Source organism: Pan troglodytes, chromosome 15 (assembly GCF_028858775.2).
Source record: "Pan troglodytes isolate AG18354 chromosome 15, NHGRI_mPanTro3-v2.0_pri, whole genome shotgun sequence".
Classification (NCBI taxonomy): domain Eukaryota; kingdom Metazoa; phylum Chordata; class Mammalia; order Primates; family Hominidae; genus Pan; species Pan troglodytes.
Window position 1 is genome coordinate 29537991 of NC_072413.2, and position 25508 is coordinate 29563498.

The 25508-nt window shown below is 41.2% G+C and overlaps 1 protein-coding gene and 2 pseudogenes across 14 annotated transcripts in view; 2 read left to right on the forward strand and 1 right to left on the reverse strand.

The window, feature by feature from the left end:
- Positions 1–3634: 3634 nt before the first annotated feature.
- Positions 3635–25508, reverse strand: part of HEATR5A (HEAT repeat containing 5A) — a 133487-nt gene continuing 111613 nt past the window's right edge. For 11 of the 14 annotated variants that reach the window (XM_024348691.3, XM_063793297.1, XM_054665945.2 and 8 more), the window contains 7 exons: positions 24663–24790; positions 23508–23655; positions 21693–21965; positions 19096–19320; positions 12344–12498; positions 10327–10540; positions 8221–10048 (listed from right to left, as the gene is read on the reverse strand). In XM_024348691.3, coding sequence (XP_024204459.1) covers positions 9741–10048; positions 10327–10540; positions 12344–12498; positions 19096–19320; positions 21693–21965; positions 23508–23655; positions 24663–24790 — 1451 coding nt within the window. In that variant the 3' untranslated portion in view covers positions 8221–9740. Of the gene's footprint in view, positions 5063–8220; positions 10049–10326; positions 10541–12343; positions 12499–19095; positions 19321–21692; positions 21966–23507; positions 23656–24662; positions 24791–25508 lie in introns of those variants that run through there. The other 3 variants (XM_063793293.1, XR_010151081.1, XM_054665946.2) reach the window with 3 other exon arrangements.
- LOC100609396 (asparagine--tRNA ligase, cytoplasmic-like) lies at positions 3636–4788 on the forward strand (annotated as a pseudogene).
- On the forward strand, positions 23296–23376 carry LOC112205521 (small nucleolar RNA U3; annotated as a pseudogene).

Below are 25508 nucleotides of genomic sequence, written 5' to 3' on the forward strand. Positions count from 1 at the left end.
TTCCAGTTCTTTTAATTGTGATGTTAGGGTGTCAATTTTGGATCTTTTCTGCTTTCTCTTGTGGGCATTTAGTGCTATAAATTTCCCTCTACACACTGCTTTGAATGCATCCCAGAGATTCTGGTATGTTGTGTCTTTGTTCTCGTTGGTTTCAAAGAACATCTTTATTTCTGCCTTCATTTCGTTATGTACCCAGTAGTCATTCAGGAGCAGGTTGTTCAGTTTCCATGTAGTTGAGCCGCTTTGAGTGAGATTCTTAATCCTGAGTTCTAATTTGATTGCACTGTGGTCTCAGAGATAGTTTGTTATAATTTCTGTTCTTTTACATTTGCTGAGGAGAGCTTTACTTCCAACTATGTGGTCAATTTTGGAATAGGTGTGGTGTGGTGCTGAAAAAAATGTATATTCTGTTGATTTGGGGTGGAGAGTTCTGTAGATGTCTATTAGGTCCTCTTGGTACAGAGCTGAGTTCAATTCCTGGGTATCCTTGTTGACTTTCTGTCTCGTTGATCTGTCTAATGTTGACAGTGGGGTGTTAAAGTCTCCCATTATTAATGTGTGGGAGTCTAAGTCTCTTTGTAGGTCACTCAAGACTTGCTTTATGAATCTGGATGCTCCTGTATTGGGTGCATATATATTTAGGATAGTTAGCTCCTTTTGTTGAATTGATCCCTTTACCATTATGTAATGGCCTTCTTTGTCTCTTTTGATCTTTGTTGGTTTAAAGTCTGTTTTATCAGAGACTAGGATTGCAACCCCTGCCTTTTTTTGTTTTCCATTTGCTTGGTAGATCTTCCTCCATCCTTTTATTTTGAGCCTATGTGTGTCTCTGCATGTGAGATGGGTTTCCTGAATACAGCACACTGATGGGTCTTGACTCTTTATCCAATTTGCCAGTCTGTGTCTTTTAATTGGAGAATTTAGTCCATTTACATTTAAAGTTAATATTGTTATGTGTGAATTTGATCCTGTCATTATGATGTTAGCTGGTGATTTTGCTCGTTAGTTGATGCAGTTTCTTCCTAGTCTTGATGGTCTTTACATTTTGTCATGATTTTGCAGCGGCTGGTACCGGTTGTTCCTTTCCATGTTTAGCGCTTCCTTCAGGAGCTCTTTTAGGGCAGGCCTGGTGGTGACAAAATCTCTCAGCATTTGCTTTTCTGTAAAGTATTTTATTTCTCCTTCACTTATGAAGCTCAGTTTGGCTGGATATGAAATTCTGGGTTGAAAATTCTTTTCTTTAAGAATGTTGAATATTGGCCCCCACTCTCTTCTGGCTTGTAGGGTTTCTGCCGAGAGATCCGCTGTTAGTCTGATGGGCTTCCCTTTGAGGGTAACCCGACCTTTCTCTCTGGCTGCCCTTAACATTTTTTCCTTCATTTCAACTTTGGTGAATCTGAAAATTATGTGTCTTGGAGTTGCTCTTCTTGAGGAGTATCTTTGTGGCATTCTCTGTATTTCCTGAATCTGAACGTTGGCCTGCCTTGCTAGATTGGGGAAGTTCTCCTGGATAATATCCTGCAGAGTGTTTTCCAACTTGGTTCCATTCTCCCTGTCACTTTCAGGTACACCAATCAGACGTAGATTTGGTCTTTTCACATAGTCCCATATTTCTTGGAGGCTTTGCTCATTTCTTTTTATTCTTTTTTCTCTAAACTTCCCTTCTCACTTCATTTCATTCATTTCATCTTCCATTGCTGATACCCTTTCTTCCAGTTGATCGCGTCGGCTCCTGAGGCTTCTGCATTCTTCACGTAGTTCTCGAGCCTTGGTTTTCAGCTCCATCAGCTCCTTTAAGCACTTCTCTGTATTGGTTATTCTAGTTATACATTCTTCTAAATTTTTTTCAAAGTTTTCAACTTCTTTGCCTTTGGTTTGAATGTCCTCCCGTAGCTCAGAGTAATTTGATCGTCTGAAGCCTTCTTCTCTCAGCTCGTCAAAGTCATTCTCCATCCAGCTTTGTTCCGTTGCTGGTGAGGAACTGCGTTCCTTTGGAGGAGGAGAGGCGCTCTGCGTTTTAGAGTTTCCAGTGTTTCTGTTCTGTTTTTTCCCCATCTTTGTGGTTTTATCTACTTTTGGTCTTTGATGATGGTGATGTACAGATGGGTTTTCGGTGTGGATGTCCTTTCTGTTTGTTAGTTTTCCTTCTAACAGACAGGACCCTCAGCTGCAGGTCTGTTGGAATACCCTGCCATGTGAGGTGTCAGTGTGCCCCTGCTGGGGGGTGCCTCCCAGTTAGGCTGCTCGGGGGTCAGGGGTCAGGGACCCACTTGAGGAGGCAGTCTGCCCATTCTCAGATCTCCAGCTGCATGCTGGGAGAACCACTGCTCTCTTCAAAGCTGTCAGACAGGGACATTTAAGTCTGCAGAGGTTACTGCTGTCTTTTTGTTTGTCTGTGCCCTGCCCCCAGAGGTGGAGCCTACAGAGGCAGGCAGGCCTCCTTGAGCTGTGGTGGGCTCCACCCAGTTCGAGCTTCCCGGCTGCTTTGTTTACCTAAGCAAGCCTGGGCAATGGCGGGCGCCCCTCCCCCAGCCTTGCTGCCGCCTTGCAGTTTGATCTCAGACTGCTGTGCTAGCAATCAGCGAGATTCCGTGGGCGTAGTACCCTCCGAGCCAGGTGTGGGATATAGTCTCGTGGTGCGCCGTTTTTTAAGCCGGTCTGAAAAGCGCAATATTCGGGTGGGAGTGACCCGATTTTCCAGGTGCGTCCGTCACCCCTTTCTTTGACTCGGAAGGGGAACTCCCTGACCCCTTGCGCTTCCCAGGTGAGGCAATGCCTCGCCCTGCTTCGGCTCGTGCACGGTGCGTGCACCCACTGGCCTGCGCCCACTGTCTGGCACTCCCTAGTGAGATGAACCCGGTACCTCAGATGGAAATGCAGAAATCACCCGTCTTCTGCATCGCTCACGCTGGGAGCTGTAGACCGGAGCTGTTCCTATTCGGCCATCTTGGCTCCTCCCCCCCCCCGTTTTTTTTTTTTTTTTTTTGAGAGAGAGAGTGTCTTGCTTTGTCACCCAGGCTGTAGTGCAGTGGCGCGATCTCAGCCTCCCAGGTTCTAGCAATTCTTGTGCCTCAGACTCCCAAGTAATGGAGATTACAGACATGTGCCACTACGCCTGGCTCATTTTTGTGTTTTTAGTAGTGACGGGGTTTTGCCATGTTTTCCAGGCTGGTCTTGAAGCGGGATATTTCCCTGACCTCTTCGTGGGATTGGCAACAGGGTTGCCTCATTTACTCAGCCTGTAGCTCTCGACTCCTCATGGGAGGGAGCATGTGAGTGAACAAGGTGGGAACCGGAGTGCACGAGTGCTGGAACCTGCTGTTCACTTTGGTGCCAGCAGGGGCAAACTCCACTCACTTGGACCTGCTGCATTCCTCCCCATGTGGGAGGGAGTGCACAGGTGAGCACCTGCAGGAGCTGGGGTGAGCGCTTTTGAGGCCCCATAGCATGACTGGGGAGGTGGTGCCCACAACCCTTGAAGCCCCAGAAGGCATGTTACAGTGCTCTTTTAGCTCTGCTGTCCATGGACAGCTCAGGTGTTAACAGGTCCGTGGGCCCTTTTGTTTCCGCGCCTGTGGTTCCCAAGCTCTTGTCCAGCATCCAGGGAAAATGAGGTCGCACAAACAAATTGAAGGATGGTAAGTGTGGGGGATTTTATTGCTGATGAAGTGGCTCTCAGTGGGAAGGGGAGATTAAAGGGGATGGGGGTAGGTAATCTTCCCCTGAAGTCCAGCTGTCTTTGGCCGGATTCTTCTTCAAAGTTATGTCACCAAGCTGTTACTCTGAAGTTAAGCCACTTCTCTCCGATGTCCAGCTGTAGTCTCCTATGTCCAGCTGCTTCTCCTCTCTGCCGGCTGAGTCTGGGGTATTTATAGGCACAGGATGGGGGGTGGACCATGGATGGTTTAGGAAAAGGCAACATTTGAGTGGGAAAACAGGGATAGAAGTTCTCACTTTGGGCCGCGGCTTTTCCACGAGGGTGGGGCTTCATCAGGGACCTGCTGTTGTCTGCCTAGAGTTTCTCTACCTCCTGTTGTTACCAATCTCAAACTCCTGGGCTCAAGCAATCCACCTGCCTTGGCCTCCCAAAGTGCTGGGATTACAGGAGTGAGCCACTGTGCCCAGCCCATGAAGAGACATTTTTGACTTAGTTCTCTTAGTTGTACCAGGAGACATGCATTCCAGCCCTAGATGTTTTTTTGTATTGCACAGTCATACAGGGCAGAGCATCCAGAATTTGAAGGCACGTGGCTGAATACACTTATGTGGAAGCTGGGTGCCCTTTTCTGACCTTTGAGGACCTCCTGAGCTGATTGGAGGGCTTGGTTTGTGATGTGGTAGTCTTTAAGTCACTGGCAATGAATATATAACCTGAACCCTTACTTTAAGCCCACCAAACGGCCTTTTAATCAGATGCTATGGTGTGGCTAAAACACAATATAAAGAAAAGATATGGAACTTCCTGGGAATTTGGAGAAAAAATCCCAAAAGCTCCTGAGACTGATGACACCACCATTAATGAACCAATCTTGCTGTGTTGATTTCCTGTGATCAAGTCCTTCTATATGCAGTGACATCCTGAGCATTCCTGTCTTACTGAATCTGTCAGTGTGTTGATGCTGAATGTTGGTGAGACTGTGGGAGGATCAATGCATATCTGGGATAATGAAGAAATGCCTGCAGGTTTATAAAAAGGAAGGGATTGACCCTACTCCCTATTACTGGAATACAGATCAGAGAAAATATGGTATATGTCATCATGGAGGATATGACTTGGGCCTAGAATGATTCTTCTTAAAAAATTATGTATGTTTTTAAGATAGGGTCTCACTTGGTAGCTCAGGCTGCAGTGCAGTGGCACAATTATAGCTTACTGTAACTTCGAACTCCTCAGCTCAGGAGATCCTCTCGCCTTGGCCTCCCAAATTGCTGGGATTACAAGTGTGAGCCACTGTATCCAGCCCTTGGGATGATTCTTCTCTTGGATTCTGAAGTTATCACATCTGAGATGCATGCTTATACCATTGATTTGTCCAGTGCTGCAGGCCATAACTGATTACTTCTGAAGCATAAAAGAAACAGAATATGGTTCATGAAAGAAACAGGCTGCCTCTTTAAAAATAAACAAAAACAAAAAACCCCCAAATACAAAAAGCCAGAATCTTCCCTTTCTTGTTCCACTGGGGTAAAACTGTTTCCATTTTCTCTTTTTTATTCCTAATACCATAAAAAGTAGCCCAGGCTGGGTGTGGTGGCTCAGCCCTGTAATCTTAGCACTTTGGGAGGCTGTGGCCAGCAGATCACTTAAGGTCAGGAGTTTGAGACCAGCCTGGCCAACACAGTGAACCACCATCTCTATTAAAAAAAAAAATTACAAAAATTAGCCAGGCATGGTGGGGCACGCCTGTAATGCTAGCCACTTGGGAGGCTGAGGCAGGAGAATTGCTTGAACCTGAGAGGTGGTGGTTGAAGTGAGCTGAGATCACGCCACTGCATTCCAGCCTGGGCGACAGAGCAAGACTCCATCTCAGAAAACAAACAAAAAACAAAGTTTTGGGGAAATATGTGGTACATAATTCTGTAGTTAGGAATACATTTCAGCATTTTATCTAATAATGGGCCATAATTTTGGGATTATATATCATATATATAATTAAACAGTTTTAAATATTGGTTAAAAAAAGTACTCTTGAGTTATGTATCTATTCCATTAAGTCCTATTCTCTAGGCCTGTATCATGATACTTTCCATAAAGTTGATCTTGGAAGCTCCAGTTTTCTTCTCTGGGCTCCCTTAGCGCTATACTCATAACTTTTTTTTTTTTTTTTTTTTTTTGAGACAGAGTCTTGCTCTGTCACCCAGGCTGGAGTGCAATGGCGCAATCTTGGCTCGATGCAACCTCCACCTCCCGGGTTCAAGCAATTCTCCGGCCTCAGCCTCCCAAGTAGCTGGAATCACAGGCACCCGCCACCATGCCTGGCTAATTTTTTGTATTTTTAGTAAAGATGGGGTTTCACCGTGTTAGCCAGGATGATCTTGATCTCCTGACCTCGTGATCCACCCGCCTCAGCCTCCCAAAGTGCTGGGATTATAGGCGTGAACCACCGCGCCCGGCCAACTTTTTTTTTAAAATAAATAAATTTTAAGCCCAAACCTCACCATCATACCTCTTTTATAGTAGTTACTTATATCTTTTCAAGGGCCTTAATGTTCCCTTAAGTTGACGGTGAAGTTTGTTTTATATAAAATTTAGACTCAATATTTTATTAACAGAAATGTGTTATATCCAGTGTTATTTTACATAAGCTTTTAAGCAATGGGCTAAATAGAATGACTTAACTAGTAGCTTTGTCTCTATTTCTCCTCTTAGAAAAAAAATTAAGCTCAAGACAAATATTATACCATTTTGATGGTTTCGTCCAAGTTGCTAGTCAACATTTTTAATTTGTAACGTTACCAAGCTAATTAATATGCAACTGCTTTATTACAACTAGACTCATTAATATCTAAGCATATAATCTATTCCCATAGAAACTGTAGAGGGCAGGCCAGGTACAGTGGCTCATGCCTGTAATCCCAGCACTTTGGGAGGCCGAGGCGGGCGGATCACTTGAGGTCAGGAGTTCAAGACCAGTCTGACCAACACGGACAAACCCCGTCTCCCCTAAAAATACAAAATTAGCCAGATGTGGTGGCACATGCCTATAATCCCAGCTACTTGGGAAGGCTGAGGCAGGAGAATCACTTGAACCTGGGAGGCAGAGGCCATTGCACTCCAGCCTGGGCAACAAGAGTGAAACTCCATCTCAAAAAAAAAAAAAAAAAAAACTGCTGTAGAAAATAATTAAAAAAAAACTTTTCCCCCTATTGTATTAGTGAAAGACTTTTTAGTTGTAATTTGGAGAAATGTAATTGAAAATATCTTCAACAAAGAGTAAGGAAGGCTCCTGAGGGAGCCCGGAGTGCTGAAAGAGAAAAGCTATACCTTGATGGAATCGGGATTGCCAGTTTTCCTGTCTCCAGCATGAATGCTTGGGATCAGAAAGATGAGTTCAAACCCCAGCTGTTAAGCCTTAATTTCATTATCAGTAAACATACATTTAATAGTTCAGGGTTGTATTAAATAAGGCGATTTAAGGAGATACATTTAAGAGTAGCTCAAATTTCTTAATTCCATTACACTGGACATAAGAGGTTTTTTCCCTAATTACTGACGTTCATATAAGCACCTTTAATCCAAATAATTCAGGATACTAGGGTACTGAGTAGAAATCTTAATGTGTAAGAGCAAACTAAATGAAACAGCTAAAACAGACAAAACACTTTTTTAAAATCCCTAAGTCAAATTAATTAGTTACATCCTGAGAACAACCTAGTTCAGCATTTGCCTTGGCAAAGAAGTTATGAGTCCTCATCTATCCTGTACCAGTGCAATTCAATAGCTATTAAGTGAGCCAAGTTACAGAAGACATAATTTCTCCCTCTGAAGCGGTACAGTCTAAGAGGGAGACAAGATAATATTAAAACGCAATGTGGGCTGGGTGTGGTGGCTCACACCTGTAATCCTAGCACTTTGGGAGGCCAAGGTGGGAGGACAGCTTGAGCTCAGGAGTTTGAGACCAGACTGGGCAGCATATGAGTGAGACCTCATATCTACAAAAAAATTTTTAAATTAGGCTTGGAGACACACATCTGTAGTTCCTGCTACTTGGGGGGCTGAGGCAGGAGGATCACTTGAGCATAGTAGGTCAAGGCTGCACTGAGCTGTGTTCACACCATTGCATTCCAGCCTGGGCAACAGAACAAGACCTTGGCTTAAACAAACAAACAAACCACAAATTGCAATGTGATTTTTTATGCATACAAGAATGTATTAAGCACTATGGAAACACAGATGAGGAAGCAGTTAAATTGGTGTAAGAGGAAGTTAAGAAGTGTTAAGGAGAGTTACCAAGGAAAGGTGATATTTAAGCCAGGCCTAAAAGGAGTGGGCAATCACCAGACAGAAGACAGGAGAGAAAAGGACATTTTAGGTAAAGGGAACAATAAATATACACTCAATGCCTAGAGACACTTAGGAAGAGACAGAGAATCTAAACCATCACAAATAATACTCCAAAGAAAGGGCTCTTCTGAGAAAAAAGGCTGATTTTCTGGAATCCATGTGAGAGAAACCAACCTGCCATCTTTTGTTGGTAAAATAATTTAAAAATACAAGAATGATAATGAAAATTAGCTTTATTTATGTAATTTAGAAAAAATGATTGTAGTGTTAGAGTTTGTCGAATGTTTTCACTCTGAACAATTTACAATAGTATTTATATACAAACATAATAAAATAGGTACATCACATTGTTCTTGCTTCAAAATGTCTTCTCAATTCTGACATGCCTCTATCACTTCGGTTTGTAATTTTTAACAGGGAAATGCTCTGTTTTGACACAGTGCTTCATTCACACAGTATAACACTGAAGTAGAAGGAGAATCAACAATCATGAACACAGTTAAAAAATATTTTTCAACCAATATGACTTTATCATTAATCTTTTTTCTATAATAAAATATGTTTCCTGTTAAAAAAAATACTTGTATTCACCTGATGACCTAAATTTGTTGTACTAAATTTGGCATTTATATAAACCCATAGTTGATCTAAATACAATGTAGATATGAACCTAGGTTAAAACTCATTGATACAAATGTTTGCCACAAATGAAAATGAACAAAATTGGTAAGAACAGAGGTAAACAGAAAAATCCATTTGAAAAATAGTGGAGATGGCTTATTCTATTTAAAATGAGTAAGACTCATTTTCTGAACCCAATATAAACTAAACCAAAAGATGGTGGAAAACCATGATATAGACACCAAATCTTATGTCGCACTGTAAGGCTGTAAGTAATTTGTACTATTGTATACTGGATAATCCTAGACCAGGTTTCCTAAATAGCTCTCCAATCATTTTATCTTCTTGGAGAAATCAGAGAAAGTTTAATACAATTACTGAATAAGGCAGAATTTTTTTTTTTTTTTTTTTTAGATGGAGTCTCACTCTGTTGCCCAGGCTGGAGTGCAGTGGCACAATCTTGGCTCACTGCAACCTCTGCCTGCCAGGTTCAAGCGATTTTCCTGCCTCGGCCTCCTGAGTAGCTGGGATTACAGGTGTGCGCCACCACACCCGGCTAATTTTTGTATTTTTAGTAGAGACGGGGTTTCACCATGTTGGTCAGGCTGGTCTCAAACTCCCGACCTCGTGATCCGCCCGCCTTGGCCTTCCAAAGTGCTGGAATTACAGGGATGAGCCACTGTGCCTGGCCAAAGCAGAATTTTAAATCAGCAATTGGGATACAATATTAGTGCAGATAATTTACACTAGAGTCATATTTATATCTGTCACAGTATTAAGTATACCACATATGTATGGACTGTTAGAAGAAATTCATTTCATTTTTAAAGCAGTGGATTGTTTAGTAAGTTTAGTTCTTTAGCACTTTCTTAAAATTCCTGGTAAGTTAGCTCCATTGTCTTTTTAAATAGAAAAACAAAACAAAACAAAACACAAACCCCACGCACACACACAAAAATGTTAAGTATGCTGTTACTTTGAAGAGTCACAGCTATTTAAGGTAAAACAATCAACTAGACCTCTAAGGGCACTTGTGTCTAAAATGTCCCTTTTGTCACCAAAGGAAATGATCAAGTATTACATTAAGGTGCTTACTGTTCCAAAAAAAAAAAAATCAGAGGAAACTGGTCTTTAATTGGATGCTTGAGTTTTTTCCAGGACTCTTAGTATATTTAGATGTTGGTATCTTGACTTTGACACTTTCCTGATTGCCCTTTATAGCAGCCTCAAGGCGGGCTTTTAGGGCTGGAGAAGAAGCCACTAAACTTTTAAAAACAGATGAATACTGAGGTCCAATTTGCATGAGATTTTGTAGAGCAAAGTCATGTAAATTTCTCATTATGGAAGTTGCTGATCCCAGAGAATTTTCATCCAAAAGGAAGGAAATGAGGATGGGCAAAAGACAGGCCACCAGCTGAGAGCCTAGAAAGTAAACAAATAATATAAGTTCAGGGACATAAATGTTTCTAACAAAAGCCTGCAAATGCACTTGATCTGTATACATTTTTCCCCACTAAAGAAAACAATTCGTCCAATCTCTTCTAAATTAATACTAAATAATATCAATACTTGGGATTAACATAACACCTTTCAATGAATGTGAAATACAGACATAATGTGACTGAATGTTTTGCAATTTAAATAACAGTAAAATTCTGATTTTTGTTGAGACTGAGTATGAATTTAGTGCTGACACTTACGATGGTGTTCTTCAGCAACAGTAACCAGTGTTTCTAAGACCTTTATGCCTTCTTGGAAGATCTGAAGCTCAGCAGTGTTTTCAGGTTTTCTCTTGTCTATTTCCTGCAGTTTTTCCATGATACAGGATGCTAAAGAGTAAATGTATGGGTAGGAAACAGCTGGATTTGGATACTGAAAGATGGAATGTAGGAGCTGGTAGGTCTTGATTTGCACCTAATAAGGTAAGAGAAAAGAATAGCAAATACTATAAATAAATTTTTAAAAAGTCCCTGAGGACTCTTTGCTTTTTAAAGTAGTGAAGGTATTTAAATTTATTTCTAATTTGTCTTTAATTTTGAAAGTCCAAGGGCCAACAGGTAATCAAACATCTATGCTAACAGTGGTTGTGACAGTTTGGAATGGGAAAGAGGCATATAGGTAAACAGGGAAGCAAAGCTGAGTGGTTAATTTTTCTTCTTTTGTCTAATTCCCATTTTCCCTGTCATGTCTTTCTCTATAATGTAAAAAACAAAAACACCACCAAAACCCCTCCTGTAACATTTTTTTTTTTTTGAGTGCCCAGGCTGGAGTGCAGTGGTGCGATCTCAGCTCACTGCAACCTCTGCCTCCTGTGTTCAAGCGATTCTCCTGTTTCAACCTCCCGAGTCGCTGGGACTACAGGCATGCACCTCCACACCCAGCTAATTTTTTGTATTTTTAGTAGAGACGGGGTTTCACCTCGTTGGTCAGGCTGGTCTCGAACTCCTGACCTCAAGTGATCCACCTGCCTTGGCCTCCCGAAGTGCTGGGATTACAGATATGAGCCACCGTGCCCAACCTCCTAACATTTTTATGGGTAGAAAGCAAAACAAAACAAAACAAAAAAACACCCAAAACAAAACACATACAACCTTGAAAGATATTTTGTTGATTTCAGAAAATGTTTTAGACAAAAATGATGTATTTGATGTTCAAATGTCATGGTCTGAGTGTTTCAAGGAACGTCTGGACCATACTAATGTGTCATCGGAGTCCCGACTTGGAGACTGCTATACAAAGCTGCTGCAGGCAGCAGGCAACAGGACAGACGATAAAAGGAAATGACTATACATCAAAGATATAAATAAACTTTTATTGAGTTAACTGTAATGGTATTTTAATAATTATTTTTTCTGACAGAAAATCTGGTTCCTGTATCTTCAGGAGTAGATACATGTGTGATCATTGGCTATGAACTCACCTAGAGGCACATAAAAAATTGGACATTACTCAAGCAAATGAAGGGGACATAAAAGAATGGGATAAATTTGTGTGTATTGCTTTTGGAATGGGTCCTGTTATTTCACATTCATATTACTGAAGGTATGTGCTGGAGTCTTTTTTTTTTTTTGAGACAGCGTCTGGCTCTGTCATCCAGGCTGCGGTGCAGTGGCATGATCGTGGCTCACTGCAGCCTCAAGGTCCCAGGCTCGAGTGATCCTCCTGCCTCAGTCCCCCAGAGCAGCTGGGACTACAGGCCTGCTCCCCCACACCAGGTTCATTTTTGTATTTTTTGTAGGGATGCATTCTCACCATGCTGCAAGGCTGCTCTCGGACTTCTGGCCTCAAGCAATCTGCCCACCGCGTCCTCCCAAAGTGCTGGATGGAATTACAGGTATGAGCCACAGTGCCTGGCCTCCTTTTCTTTTTTTTTTTCTTTTTTTTTTTTTTAAATAAAATCCACTATAATATGCTACAAAGTATCTTATAAAAGTCCCTTATAAAGTTCCAGTTCTACATCGATCTTAAGATTCCTCCACTTCAAATTCAGTTTCTTAACATTTCCTCTTCTGCCACTATGCTCTACCCTTAGGGCTGAAGAACAAGACTACTGTTATTTGGCCTTGTCACTCCTGAAATAGAAATTAATCTTAAATCTGAAAATTAAAAAATTGTAGTCTAATACTTCCTATTGGAGCCAACAAAATCACACAGAAAATTTTCTAAAGGCCTAGCCATTGTCCTATTACGTACATCTTTCTGCTAAAAGACACTTACCACAGGATCTTTTATCTCAAGAGTAGCTTTAAATTTATCAATACAGCGCTTCTGAAGGCATGGGATGGTAGTTACTTCTGGACTGGTAGACAAAATAAACACTGTGATAGCAGTAAGTAGACTGACTTCATCAAGTTCTTGGTGTGTTTCATCAACTAAAGAGAAATGCTCTATTAGAAACAGATCATATTTACTGCTTTATATACCTGTGTGAAGCTGTCTTCAGTTTGGTAGTAACAGTTTGGTGTACACAACAGATACAATGAACGCTGACTAAGAACCCTGGCAAAAGTACATTTTAAGATGTGCATTATAAGTAATTCTAGAGCTAAGAACTACCAAAGTAATTATAATCTTTAAAGGTTAAGACATCAGTAAATAAATACATACATTTACTAGGAATATATATTTATTAGTTGTGTGACTTTGGACATCTAACTCCATCTTCAGTTTTCTCATCCGTAAAATGGGAATAACAGCAGTACTCACATTGATAGTGTTGTGAAGATTAAATGAGTTAATCCATGTGAAGCATTTAGAATAGTATGCTACACATGACGCTCAGTATATGCTACTTATCATGTTAATTATTTTTACTGTGAAGCAACACAGAAATGCTTGCACAATTATTTTCTCTTTGTTAAAGTATTTTTATAATACATGTATCAAGTGAAAATACGTTAGCACTTTACAAATATGATTTCTCAAGAGTAGAGAAAAACAACAGCTGTGTAGGCCACAATCATTTGAAGGAATTTTCTATTAGAAGTAATCTACCTTTATTTTCTAGTCATACTCTCATTAAATAATTTTAATGAAACTACTGTGGAAAAAAATCACTGTTATTCAAAAAAGAAAGATGTAGCAAATTCAAATATTTAAATTGTTTAAGAATGGGTTGATACTTATGAAGAAATGACATACATATGTAGTAGTTTTGGTCACATTCATTCAACAAGACTTAAGAAACACTGTGTGCCAGCCCTCTTTTAGGCACAGAGAATACATCTTATAGAGAAGATACACTATAAGCTGAGAAGCAAAGACTTTCAACTAGTGATAAGGTTTAAGCATATAAAAATATATTAAAAAGCTGGCTGGGTGCGGTGGCCTGTAATCCCAGTACTTTGGGAGGCTGAGGCAGGCGGATCACTTGAGGTCAGGGGTTCGAGACCAGCCTGGCCAACATGGTGAAGCCCGGTCTCTACTAAAAATATAAAAATTGTCCAGATGTGGTGGTGCATGACTGTAATCCCAGCTACTGGGGAAGCTGAGGCAGGAGAATCACTTGACATCGGGAGGCGGAGGTTGCAGTGAGCCAAGATTACGCCACTGCACTCCAGCCTGGGCAGCACAGGGAGACTCCGTCTCAATAAAAACAAAACAAAACAAAACAAAACAAACATCACACCAGGAGCAGTGGTGGTGTGTGTCTATAGTCCCAGCTACTTGAGACACTGAGGTGGGAGGACTGGTTGAGTCCAGGAGTTCAAGGCTGCAGTGCACAATGATCGTGCCTGTGAATAGACACTGCACTCCAGCCTGGGTAACACAGCAAGTCCCTGTCTCTTTAAACAAACAAACAAACAAACAACATTCAAAGTAGCTCAGGACAGCCTATCCTGGGTGATCAGAGAAAGCCTTGAGGAGATAATACCTGAGTTGACTATACTCAAGAGGCACAGTAGCAGTGAAAGCAAAATTTTATGGATGAATAGGATTTATTTTATAAAAGACATCTGAGGGATTTTAAGGTAAAATAAGTACACAGTTAATATTTAAAGTTAACATGTAGCAGTGTTATAAGCACTTTATATACATTAAATATTTAATCAACATAACAGCATCATGAGGTAGGTACTCTTATATCTCTCATTTTATGGACAAGAAACACAAATTCAGTCATTTGTCCAAGTCACACAATTAGTAAGGCAGAAAGTTTGATTACAGAGTGTGTACTGTTAACTATAATGCTATACTGCTTCCCTTACAGCAAAGTTATTTTTAACCACCTATAGCAACTTGAAACTGCAACAGAGTCAGCTAATTTGTTTAGTGAAAATGTCTTTATTCTCAGCAAGATAAAGTTCTCCTGGGTTCCTTTTACCATTTCTTCTAAAATATCTTTATTCCTACTCTCCTTTACCTAGGATAGATGCACAATTCACTTAGCTAGCCATATGAATGAGTCATCTTGGAAATGAATCCTCTAGCTGCAGCCCTGGCCAACACCTTGACAGTAATTTCATGAGAGAACCTAAGCTAGAACCACATAGCTAAACTGCTCCTAATCCTGGACCCATAGAAACTATCAGATAATATAATATGTGTTTGCTCTTTTAAGCCACTAAGTTTTGAGGCAATTTGTTGGGCAGGAAACATTTAACCTGTCATGACCAACTCCTTAATTTCTCTTAGTAGCGGTAGCTAGTCTAAATCCTGTCCTAGCCTAATTCCCTGATACACATCCAAAAACAAAAACAACAACAAAACACAACCCATTTTTTTGTGTGTGAGATGAAAGAAGCAAGCTCATCATAAACCTCAACATGAATTATTATTATTATTTGTAGAGACAGTATCTTGTTATGTTGCCCACACTGGTCTTGAACTCCTGGCCTCAAGCGGTCCTCTCGCCAAGGCCTCCCAAAGTGCTGGGATTACAGGAGTGAGCCACACTGGCCAGCCCTCAACATAAAAATTTGTAGCTATAATATTATTTTCCATCCTTACCTGCTGTTCTTTCCTCATATTGGCAGAGGTCAATCCTGTTAAATGTGCTGTAAATTTTATTCCTTCTGCCTAGACAGGGACGCTGCTTTCCTTTCTAATACTTCTATCTCCAACCCCATGTCCACCTCCTTTTTTTCCCCCGTTAAGTATGAACTCATGCTTGAATGTCACCTTAAAAAAAAGTTATCCCTTGACCTTACACTTTCCATTTAGCTATTTCTCTTCTTCCTGTGAAGAGAAGCCTATACTTGATCTTTCCCATGCCTTACACCTCTCATTTGTGCCTCAACACTGTGAGCTCTATCCCCTACACTGTTTGGCCTCTCGACAGTATTTTATAGTGCTGACCACTCCCTCTTTATTAAAAATTGGCTTATGTAATTACATTATCTTCTGAATCTCCTCTCACCTTGATTTTGGTCCTCTTCATGCTCCAGAAACTCAAGCTGGGTGATTTCAATTGTCCCATAGGTTACACTGACAGCTCCGAAATACATACATAGTCCAGAAAGTATCTCTAGCCCAGACTACTTTTGAAATAACCCTCACTTGGTTATTTCTGTTAATCACATTCGAGTGTTCAAGTCATCCTACCCTTTCAACTCCTAAATCAAACTATCAGTAAGTTCTGTTGAAAACTGCTTAACATTTTACTTTTCATCATTTTAATCCTTTTTGTCCATACTATTATTATCTTATCTCCCACAGTTTGGCTTTCTTCTTTACACTGCTGCCAAGAGCGAACCTTTAGAAACGCAAATCCAAGCATATTACTTTCCTTTTTAAAACCCTTTCGTGGCCAGACACGGTGGCTCATGCCTGTAATCCCAGCACTTTGGGAGGCCAAGGTGGGCGGATCATCTGAGGTCAGGAGTTCGAGACCAGCCTGACCAACATGGAGAAACCCTATCTCTACTAAAAATACAAAAAAAATTAGCCAGGCGTGGTGGCACATGCCTGTAATCCCAGCTACTCGGGAGGCTGAGGCAGGAGAATTGCTTGAACCTGGGAGGCAGAGGTTGTGGTGAGCCAAGATCACGCCATTGCACTCCAGCCTGGGCAACAAGAGCAAAACTCCGTCTCAAAACAAACAAAAAAACCCTTTCGGCCGGGCATGATGGCTCATGTCTGTAATCCCAGCACTTTGGGAGGCCGAGGCAGGCGGATCACGAGGTCAGGAGTTTGAGACCAGCCTGACCAACATGGTGAAACCGTCTCTACTAAAAATACAAAAAAACAAAAATTAGCCAGGCCTGGTGGTGAACACCTGTAATCCCAGATACTCAGGAGGCTGAGGCAGGAGAATCACTTGAACCTGGGAGGCAGAAGTTGCAGTGAGCTGAGATTGCACCATTGCACTCCAGCCTGGGCAACAGAACGAGACTCCAACTCGACAACAACCACAACAAAATGTTTCATTATTCCACATGCCTATTAAAGGCAGTCCAGCCTATTAAAGGCAGTCCAAATCATGCCAGACCCTCCATAATCTGGCCCCATGTACCATCCAACTTAATTTCTTTCCCTACTAATCGCCATTCACGACTCTTATACACTCTTCCATTCAAATCCACACCCCCTCATTGTTCTACTTGCCTTCCCTAGCTATTTAATTCTCCAAGTTTTTGGTCAAACTGTTGTACCTAGAATCCATTTCTTTTTTTTTTTTTTTTTTTTTTTTTTGAGACAGTCTCGCTCTGTCGCCCAGGCTGGAGTGCAGAGGTGCGATCTTGGCTCACATGGCAATCTCTACCTCCCGGGTTCAAGCGATTCCTAGAATCCATTTCTATGATGTCCATGTGGAGAAAACTTTCTAATCCTTTAAGACGTTGACTCTTCTGAGAAGCCTCTAGTGGTGGATACAGAGATGCACCGAGAGATCCCCTTCAAGGGAGAATGTGCTGCCCAGCTGTGGGAAGTGTGATCAAGGGTCAGCTCCTTCCGGATCAGTCTCAGCTAGAGATGGCTGTCTTACCTGAGATCAAATCCTTCCTGGAGCAGTCCACATTTGAAGGCCAGGCCATTTCTGTCATATGTTAAGACACTCTGATGGGCAATCTGGCTCCAGAGCTCCTCAGACAGATTTACTGAGATTTGTTGGGAAACTGTCACAGTTTGACTTCTTTTGCCCAATATTGCCTTCCCCTCTTCCCTTCACAGATGTTGTTTCTTAATAAACTTCTTGCTCCCCAAACTCCCTCTCGGTGAGTACTTTTAATCCTACTTGTGACACTCTGCCTGATTTCACTTAAACAGTACTAATTACTCCCATTTTTTAAAAAAAAACAAGTTAGTTAGAATTTTTTTTATTGTACTAGAAATGCAGCGATAATTAAGACATTACTATTGCCTTTGGGAAATTCTTAACGTAATAATCACACCCTACGGCAATTTATAGGAGCCAGACTCCACTAGATTCCCAACTTTGGGCAAAGTGGGTGGTCAATAAATGCTGACTGCAGTTGAAAACATTTTATATGTAAAATGAAATATGGCAAATTGTGACATTTATAAACAAAACTGGGAAGGCAGGGAAAATGCATACTGTGTCTAAAGACTTTTTATAATCACTACAACACACTAGTGAAAATAAAAACCTCATAAAAATAAGAAAAAAGAGAAAAGTTTTTTTGTTTGTTTGTTTTTCTGAGATGGAGTCTCGCTTTGTGCCCCAGGATGGAGTGCAGTGGCGCGACCTTGGTTCACTGCAGCCTCGGCTCACTGCAACCTCTGCCTCCCAGGTTCAAGTGATTCTCCTGCCTCAGCCTCCTGGGTAGCTAGGATTACAGGTGTGAGCCACTGCACCCGACGAAAAACAAGTTTTAATGGATGCTGAAAATAATACTGGCTATCATTTATTGATATATGCCAGGAAATAAGTGAGATGCGTTTCACATATTAAGTTACTGCTCTAATAATTTCTTGCAACATAATATCCTTATTTATTACTAAGAAAACTAAGGTGCAGAAAAACTGAATAACTTGGCTAGTCACTTAGTAAATGCTGGCATGGTGAACCAGATTGGTCTTTTTGTATGGCTTATGTACTTTTCAGTATACTGTGTGTATTAAAAACTTTCGTTGGCTAGACATGGATCATACTACATTTTTTACTAAACACACTATTACATCCGAAGGTCTTTCACTGTCAAAATATAGGATGCCTGTCATTTAAAAACCTTAATGCTGTTAAAATCGGAACACAGCTTTTTAATTTTATTTTTTTGAGACAAGAGTCTTGTTTTGTCACCCAGGCTGGAGTGCAGTGGCACGATCTTGGCTCACTACAAGCTCTGCCTCCTGGGTTTAAGCAATCCTCCTGCCTCCTGCCTCAGCCTTCCGAGAGCTGGGACCACAGGTGTGCACTACCACACCTGGGTAATTTTTGTATTTTCAGTAGAGATTGGGTTTCACCATGTTGGCCAGGCTGGCCTTGAACTCCTGACCTCAAGTGATCCGCCAGCTTTGGCTTCCCAAAGTGCTGGGATTATAGACGTGAGCCACCGTGCCTGGCCCCAGAACACAGCTTGCTTTTTTTTTTTTTTTTTTTTTTTGGAGACAGAGTCTCGCTCTGTTGTCCAGGCTGGAGTGCAATGGTGTGATCTTGGCTCCCTGAAACCTCCGCCTCCAGGGTTCAAGCAATTCTCCTGTCTCAGTGGAGTAGCTGAGACAGCATTGGGTAGCTGGGATTATAGGCATGTGCCACCAGAATCGGCTGATTTTTGTATTTTTAGTAGAGATGGGGTTTCACCATGTTGCCCACCTGGTCCCGAACTCCTGACCTCAGGTGATCCACCTGACTTGGCCTCCCAAAGTGCTGGGATTACAGGTGTGAGCCACTGCGCCCGGCCAATTTTCTATCTATCTACTTATACATATCCTCTAAACACATAGTATTGAACATGGTCTCCTCTAGGTGATATGGCCAAATATGATCAAGTAAAATATCTTATCCTCAAAAAACTCTTCTCACTTTTTAAGACAGACAAACTGAACTGCTTCCAAATAGCCTCAATTACCTGGATCCCAACAGTCAAGAATTGTTGTTAAGGCACTTCGGAGAAGGTCAGTCCAAGCAGTACGGCTCTTTTCTGCCCGGGCCATGGGAGAAGATAATATTCCTTTTAGAGCCTGTAGGGAAGCTGCAACTGTCGAAGATAACTGGCCCCCAGGTAATTTCACAGCAGTCTCTCTGAGGACCCCGATTGTGAGGTACAATATAGTAGGGAGAATTGAGATGCTTCCTGTAAGATACATTTTTTAAAAACACACTGGATTTCAACCTATATATATGGTTCCTAAAAAGAAATCATCAAGGAGTAAGACAATGTCAGATTTTTAGTTTTTAAAAGATGATTTCTAATAAAGAATTATAACTGTTAAGATAATGTAAGTAGCTTTATTAAAATTTTTACGGATGGATTAAATCTTGATGGTTATAACTGGAGATGACGTTTAAATTGTGTGAGTATCATTATGCTTTTGCTGTTTTTGTTTTCTTTGGCAGTCGATAAATGAATTTATTTTTATTTATCTTTTACTGTGGTAAAATATATACAACATAAAGTTTACCATTTTAACCATTTTTAGTGTACAGTCCAGTGGCATTAAGTACATTCACAATGTTGCCTGAGCAACACAGTGAGACTTCATCTCTACAAAAAAAAAAAAAAAAAAAAAGGCTGGGATGGTGGTGTGCGCCTGTGGTCCCAGCTACTCAGGAGGCTGAGGTGGGAGGACTGCTTGAGCCCAGGGGGTTGAGGCTGCAGTGAGCTGAGATTCTACCACTGACCTCCAGCCTGGGCACAGAGTGAGACCCTATCTAAAAAAAAAACCAACCAACTAACAAAAAAATAACACCTTTAGTGGCTGAGTGCGGTGGCTCATGCCTGTAATCCCAGCACTTTGGGAGGCCACGGCAGGTGGATCATGAGGTCAGGAGTTCAAGACCAGCCTGGCCAATATGGTGAAATCCTGTCTCTACTAAAAATACAAAAATTAGCCGGGTGTGGTGGCGCGCACCTGTAGTCCCAGATACTCGGGAGGCTGAGGCAGAAGGACTGCTTGAACCCGGGAGGCAGAGGTTGCAGTGAGCTGAGATCGCGCCACTGCACTGCAGCCTGGGTGACACAGCAAGACTCCATTTCAAAAAACAAACAAACAAAAAACAAAAAAACACCTTTAGCAGAAATATGTTTACCAATTAAGCATCTACTAAGTACTAAATACCTATAATCTGCTAGATTTCACAGAATATACAAAATTTAATTGGAAACAAGACATTTCTCTTTTATATGTAATAATCAATTACATATAATGCCTCTGTAGGACAGATACAAGCTACAGACCTACATATGGAAATAACACATGCATATACATGAAAAAACAAAACTCAGATGAGCTAGAGTTTTTAGGGAAGCCTTTATACATGAGGTAGGCCTGCAGTGGAACCATGAAGAAAAATTTTAAAAAGCAGATAAGGGTCATTTCAGATCAAGTAACGACACGATAGCACAGAACGAGGATGAACATGAAGCCTCTTGGGTTTAGGATTTGCAAAGAAGGAACTGAAAAAAGGTAACGACTTAGCAGAGCTATACAGAGAACCTTAAATGCTATGTTAAAGAGTATGGACTTGCTGGGCATGGTGGCTCACACCTGTAGTCCCAGCACTTCGGGATGTCAAGGAAGGAGGATCACTTGAGGCCAGGAGTTCAAGACCAGCCTGGCAACACAGCAAGACCCCATCTCTACAAAAAATTAAAAAAAAAATTAGCCAGGTATGGTGGCACAGGCCTGAGTCCTAACTACTCAGGAGGCTAAGACAGGAGGATTGCTTAAGCCCAGGAGTTTGAGGTTATAGTGAACTATGACTGTTCCACTGCACTCCGGCCTAGGTGACAGAGAAAGTACCTGTGTCAAACAAAAACAACAACAAAAAAGAGTATGGAGTCAATTCCAAACAGAACCAGATACAATGACAAACTTGTGCCATCACTGAGGCAGGAAAAGTCTGTTAGAAATTGTATACCAAAACATGCCCAAGCACTAATAATTGCCACTGACTGGTCGGAAGTACTGTCAATCATAGAAGAGCATATCTATAATACTTGCTATCTCTATATTTTCACTCTCTCTTTTTTTTTTAGACATAATTTCACTCTTTTTGCCCACGCTGGAGTGCAATGGCGTGATCCTGGCTCATTGCAACCTCCGCCTCCCGGGTTCAAGCGATTCTCCTGCCTTAGCCTCTTGAGTAGCTGGGATTACAGGCATGTGCCACCACGCCTGGCTAATTTTGTATTTTTAGTAGAGATGGGGTTTCACCATGTTGGTCAGGCTGGTCTCGAACTCCTGACCTCAGGTGATCCACCCACCTTCGCCTTCCAAAGTGCTGGGATTACAGGCATGAGCCATTGCGCCTGGCCCTCTATATTTTTACTTTTAGTAAAACAATTTATTAAAATGTAATCCTAATCTTAGAGGATTAAAGACAATACCCAAATGTTTGGGTCAGCATTCATTTAAAAAGAAAAAGATTAGCAACTAGACTCCATTATCTATTAAAACCATTTCTCTTCTAGGTCAAGTCAAGCAATCACATACCACAGCATACCTTCAGGAGAGCACACTGCAGGAAGTTCGGAAAGGATAACCAATGCAGCTGAAACCAATCTACTTCCATCTTCTAATAGTATCTGTGGCTTCGTAGCTTTTACTCCTGGGCTACCTGTCAATTTAGGGTTTAATTCTGGGAGCTGTCTAACTAGAATGCATACACACAATTCCAGTGTTGCAAAGACCAAAGACTTTCCAGGCACAAGTCCTCCGGTGTCCTTTCCCTCTCCAAACTCTGGCAGAGTTTCCTTTTCAGCAGCCCCATCATCAACTAAAAGAAAGAATAGTGTTTAATACTTTGTGCTTGCTCTGCTTCTGGTAGATGGCAATTTAGTTAAATCCAGTTACAGGAAATACATGTAATTTATTTTTTTGAGACAGAGTCTCGCTCTGTCACACAGGCTGGAGTGCAATGGCATGATCTCGGCTCACTGCAACCTCTGCCTTCCAGTTTCAAGCGATTCTTCTGCCTCAGCCTCCCAAGTAGCTGGGATTATAGGCATGCACCACCATGCCCAGCTAATTTTTGTATTTTTAGTAGAGATGAGGTTTCACCACGTTGGTCAGGCTGGTCTCGAACTCCTGACCTCAAGCTATCCACCCGCCCTGGCCTCCCAAAGTGCCAGGATTACAGGTATGAGCCACTGCGCCCGGCCAGGAAATACATTTAATGACTAAATTTTGGGTGTTAAAGACTGAGGGGAGAAAGAAGTTATGAAGGTAAAAGTAATCATCTTTATTATGACTTCCTATTGCAATTGCTCAAGTCTTTTTAATCCTGTCAGCCTTACAATATTGCCTGGTTAACTCCTTCTTGCTGTTAAGACTGTAAACCTGATAGCTAGAGCTCCAGAAATTACCATGTGACCTTACGTATCGATGGTGGCTGGACAGAAAGACAGAAAGTCACATCCTTAATGTCTTTAAGAAGGTGCCATGTCAGCCCTAGACTGCCTATCTCTGGCCACCTATTTAGATGAGCAAATAAATCTTTGGGGTTTGAATCCACTGTTATATTGGGTTTTCTATAATATGTAGCCAACTATAATCTTAAGTGGTAAACTCTCCAATACCATATTAGACTTGTAAATGAGCAATCTGCAAACATAAGTTCTTTCCACGCACGCTGGTAAACACAGCTAAAGCAAGTATTCTAGTAGCGTAAGGGATTTATTTCTTCCAGGTTTTGTTAAAATTCTCATTTCACCCAGAGAATAGTAATTTACTGACAATATCTAAACTAACATGTAGAGGTGAATGAGAAGATTTAAAACCATGCCAGGCTAGGCATGATGGCTCATGCCTGTAATCCCAGCACTCTGGGAGGCTGAGGTGGGTGGATTGCCTGAGTCTAGGAGTTCGAGAGACCAGGCTGGGCAACATGGCCATATCCCGTCTCTAATAAAAAATACGAAAAAATTAGCCAGGCATGGTGGCATGTGCCTGTAGCCCTAGCTACTCAGGAGGCTAAGGTGGGAGAATCACCTGAGCCTGGGAGGTTGAGGCTGCAGTGAGGCGAGATCGTGCCAATGCACTCCAGCTTGGGCAACTGGAGTGAGAACTTGTCTCACTAAATAAATAAATAAATAAAGCCATGCCTAAAGACTCTACTTTCAGGGATCATTTCTATAGTTTATTACTAGGGAAGTTTCTCTCAATGTGTAGAGCACAAAAAGTAAAATAAGGCCATGCCTAGACATGTTTTATTTGTACCACACACAGAAGATTATCAAAACTATATAGATACATTAAATAATACTTTACAAAAGAATGATGCTATTTGATCAACTCGGCATTAAAGGTTAACATTTACCTTCTGCACTTCGTCTTTTTTCCTTCACATGTTCTTGAGCAGCACAGATAATCTGCCTTACCACTTCAAGTGAAGCCAACTGAATGGAAGGTGATTCTCTGGTTAAAATTACTCGATGTAGAACATTCAGCAATTCTATACCCAAGTCCTATATGGAAATCATGTACAGGACACTGTATTAGAAATTATACATTTCTTTTGTAAAAAATACCAATGCTAAATGCCATGACAAAATTCAGAAAAACAGAATGTAACAAATTGCTTTAGTGCAATAAAGTTAAGTAACGCTCCATTTTAAATCAACTCCAGAGGCCGGGCACAGTGGCTCATGCCTGCAATCCCAGCACTTTGGGAGGCTGAGGTGAGTGGATTACTTGAGGCCAGGAGTTCGAGATCAAGCCTGGCCAACATGGTGAAACCCTGTCTCAATCTGATTAATGCTTTAAACCTAATAGAAGTTAGTATTAAACACTTAAATAATAGATAGTCTATGCAGAGGAAATTATACTACTCACTTAACATCCAAGAGTCAATAACAAAAGTAATATACTTGATAAAACTTGATATCAAAAGTATCTGCCCAATGCATACTTGCCCTTGAGAAAAGCACTCAAAGGGAAGTACCATACTTTGTACAGGAACCCTTTTCCCATGGCCACACCCAAGTCAGATATTAGTACCTGACTCCACCTGTAGGCTAGCCAGCAATCTCTTAAAAAGACCTGGGGGGAGAACTTAGCCAACAGGAATACTTTGTAATGGACTGTAACTACATGAACCCATTAGATTCTCTCTTGGGGAATGGAATATAAGATACAGGTATATACACAAAAAGCAGGGTATGTAGAAGCAAAAAGAGACAAAGAATAAATGCCACATGTAATTAGTGGCTACTGTCCTGGACAATGCAATATAGAACCCTCCCTTCATTGCAGAAAGAAGCAGAGACAGAAAAGTGGCAGAGTAAGAGGCATGATTGTTTTTGGGTCAACACATATGCTTATGGCATTCTGGTTCCAAGGCCTAGCTGTGAGGCTGTATGGTTTAGAAAAAAAATTTCTGTGTGTTTACTTTCTGTTAACTATAGAAACCTGAACATGTTTCTCTTCCTTAAAGACTACAGAAGCCTTACAAAAAAAACCCCAGATAAATCACCTGATCACTGCCAATTTTTGATCTGGGCCAAGGTACATCTAGAAGTGCTTGCAATGCATGTAAACAAGCAGTTATGCTTTCCATGGTTGCATCTGAACGTAAGGAACATAGAAATTCCACGCTGATTCCTGTGGAAAGCAAAAAAGGAGGAGGCTTCTTTCAAATTATTAGTTTATGAAATTAAGTAATTAATCTTATATTTTGGTAAGATATATAAACAAACAGTAAAAAGGTAATACAAATAAATCACAATGAATTTAAGACTAAACAATTAAATGACAAGACAAGTCACTTAATAGTCTGTTTCTATCTACATGTACAAAAAAAATAATCTGTGCCGGGCATGGTGGCTCACGCCTGTAATCCCAGCACTTTGGGAGGCCAAGGTGGGCGGATCATCTGAGGTCGGGAGTTTGAGACCAGCCTGACCAACATGGAGAAACCCCGTCTCGACTAAAAATACAAAATTAGCTGGGCATGGTGGCGCATGCCTGTAATCCTGGCTACTCAGGAGGCTGAGGCAGTGAATCGTTTGAACCCAGGAGGCAGAGGTTGCGGTGAGCCGAGATCGCTCCATTGCACTCCAGCCTGGGCAACAAGAGCAAAACTCTGTCTCAAAAAAAAAAAAAAAAAAAAAAAAATCTAAACTAGGCTTGTGCTCTAGTTGCTCAGTTGCTATGAAACAGTTCAAAGCTGCAAAAATTACAATAAAATTGCACCAGAAAACATATGGAGTTTCATAACTTAACTTTGGCTAAAATTTACTGGGTGATTACCAAGTATCACTGTGCTTTGACACACATCTTTTTATTAAATTCTCGTAATAGTTGACAAAGTAGGCACTAT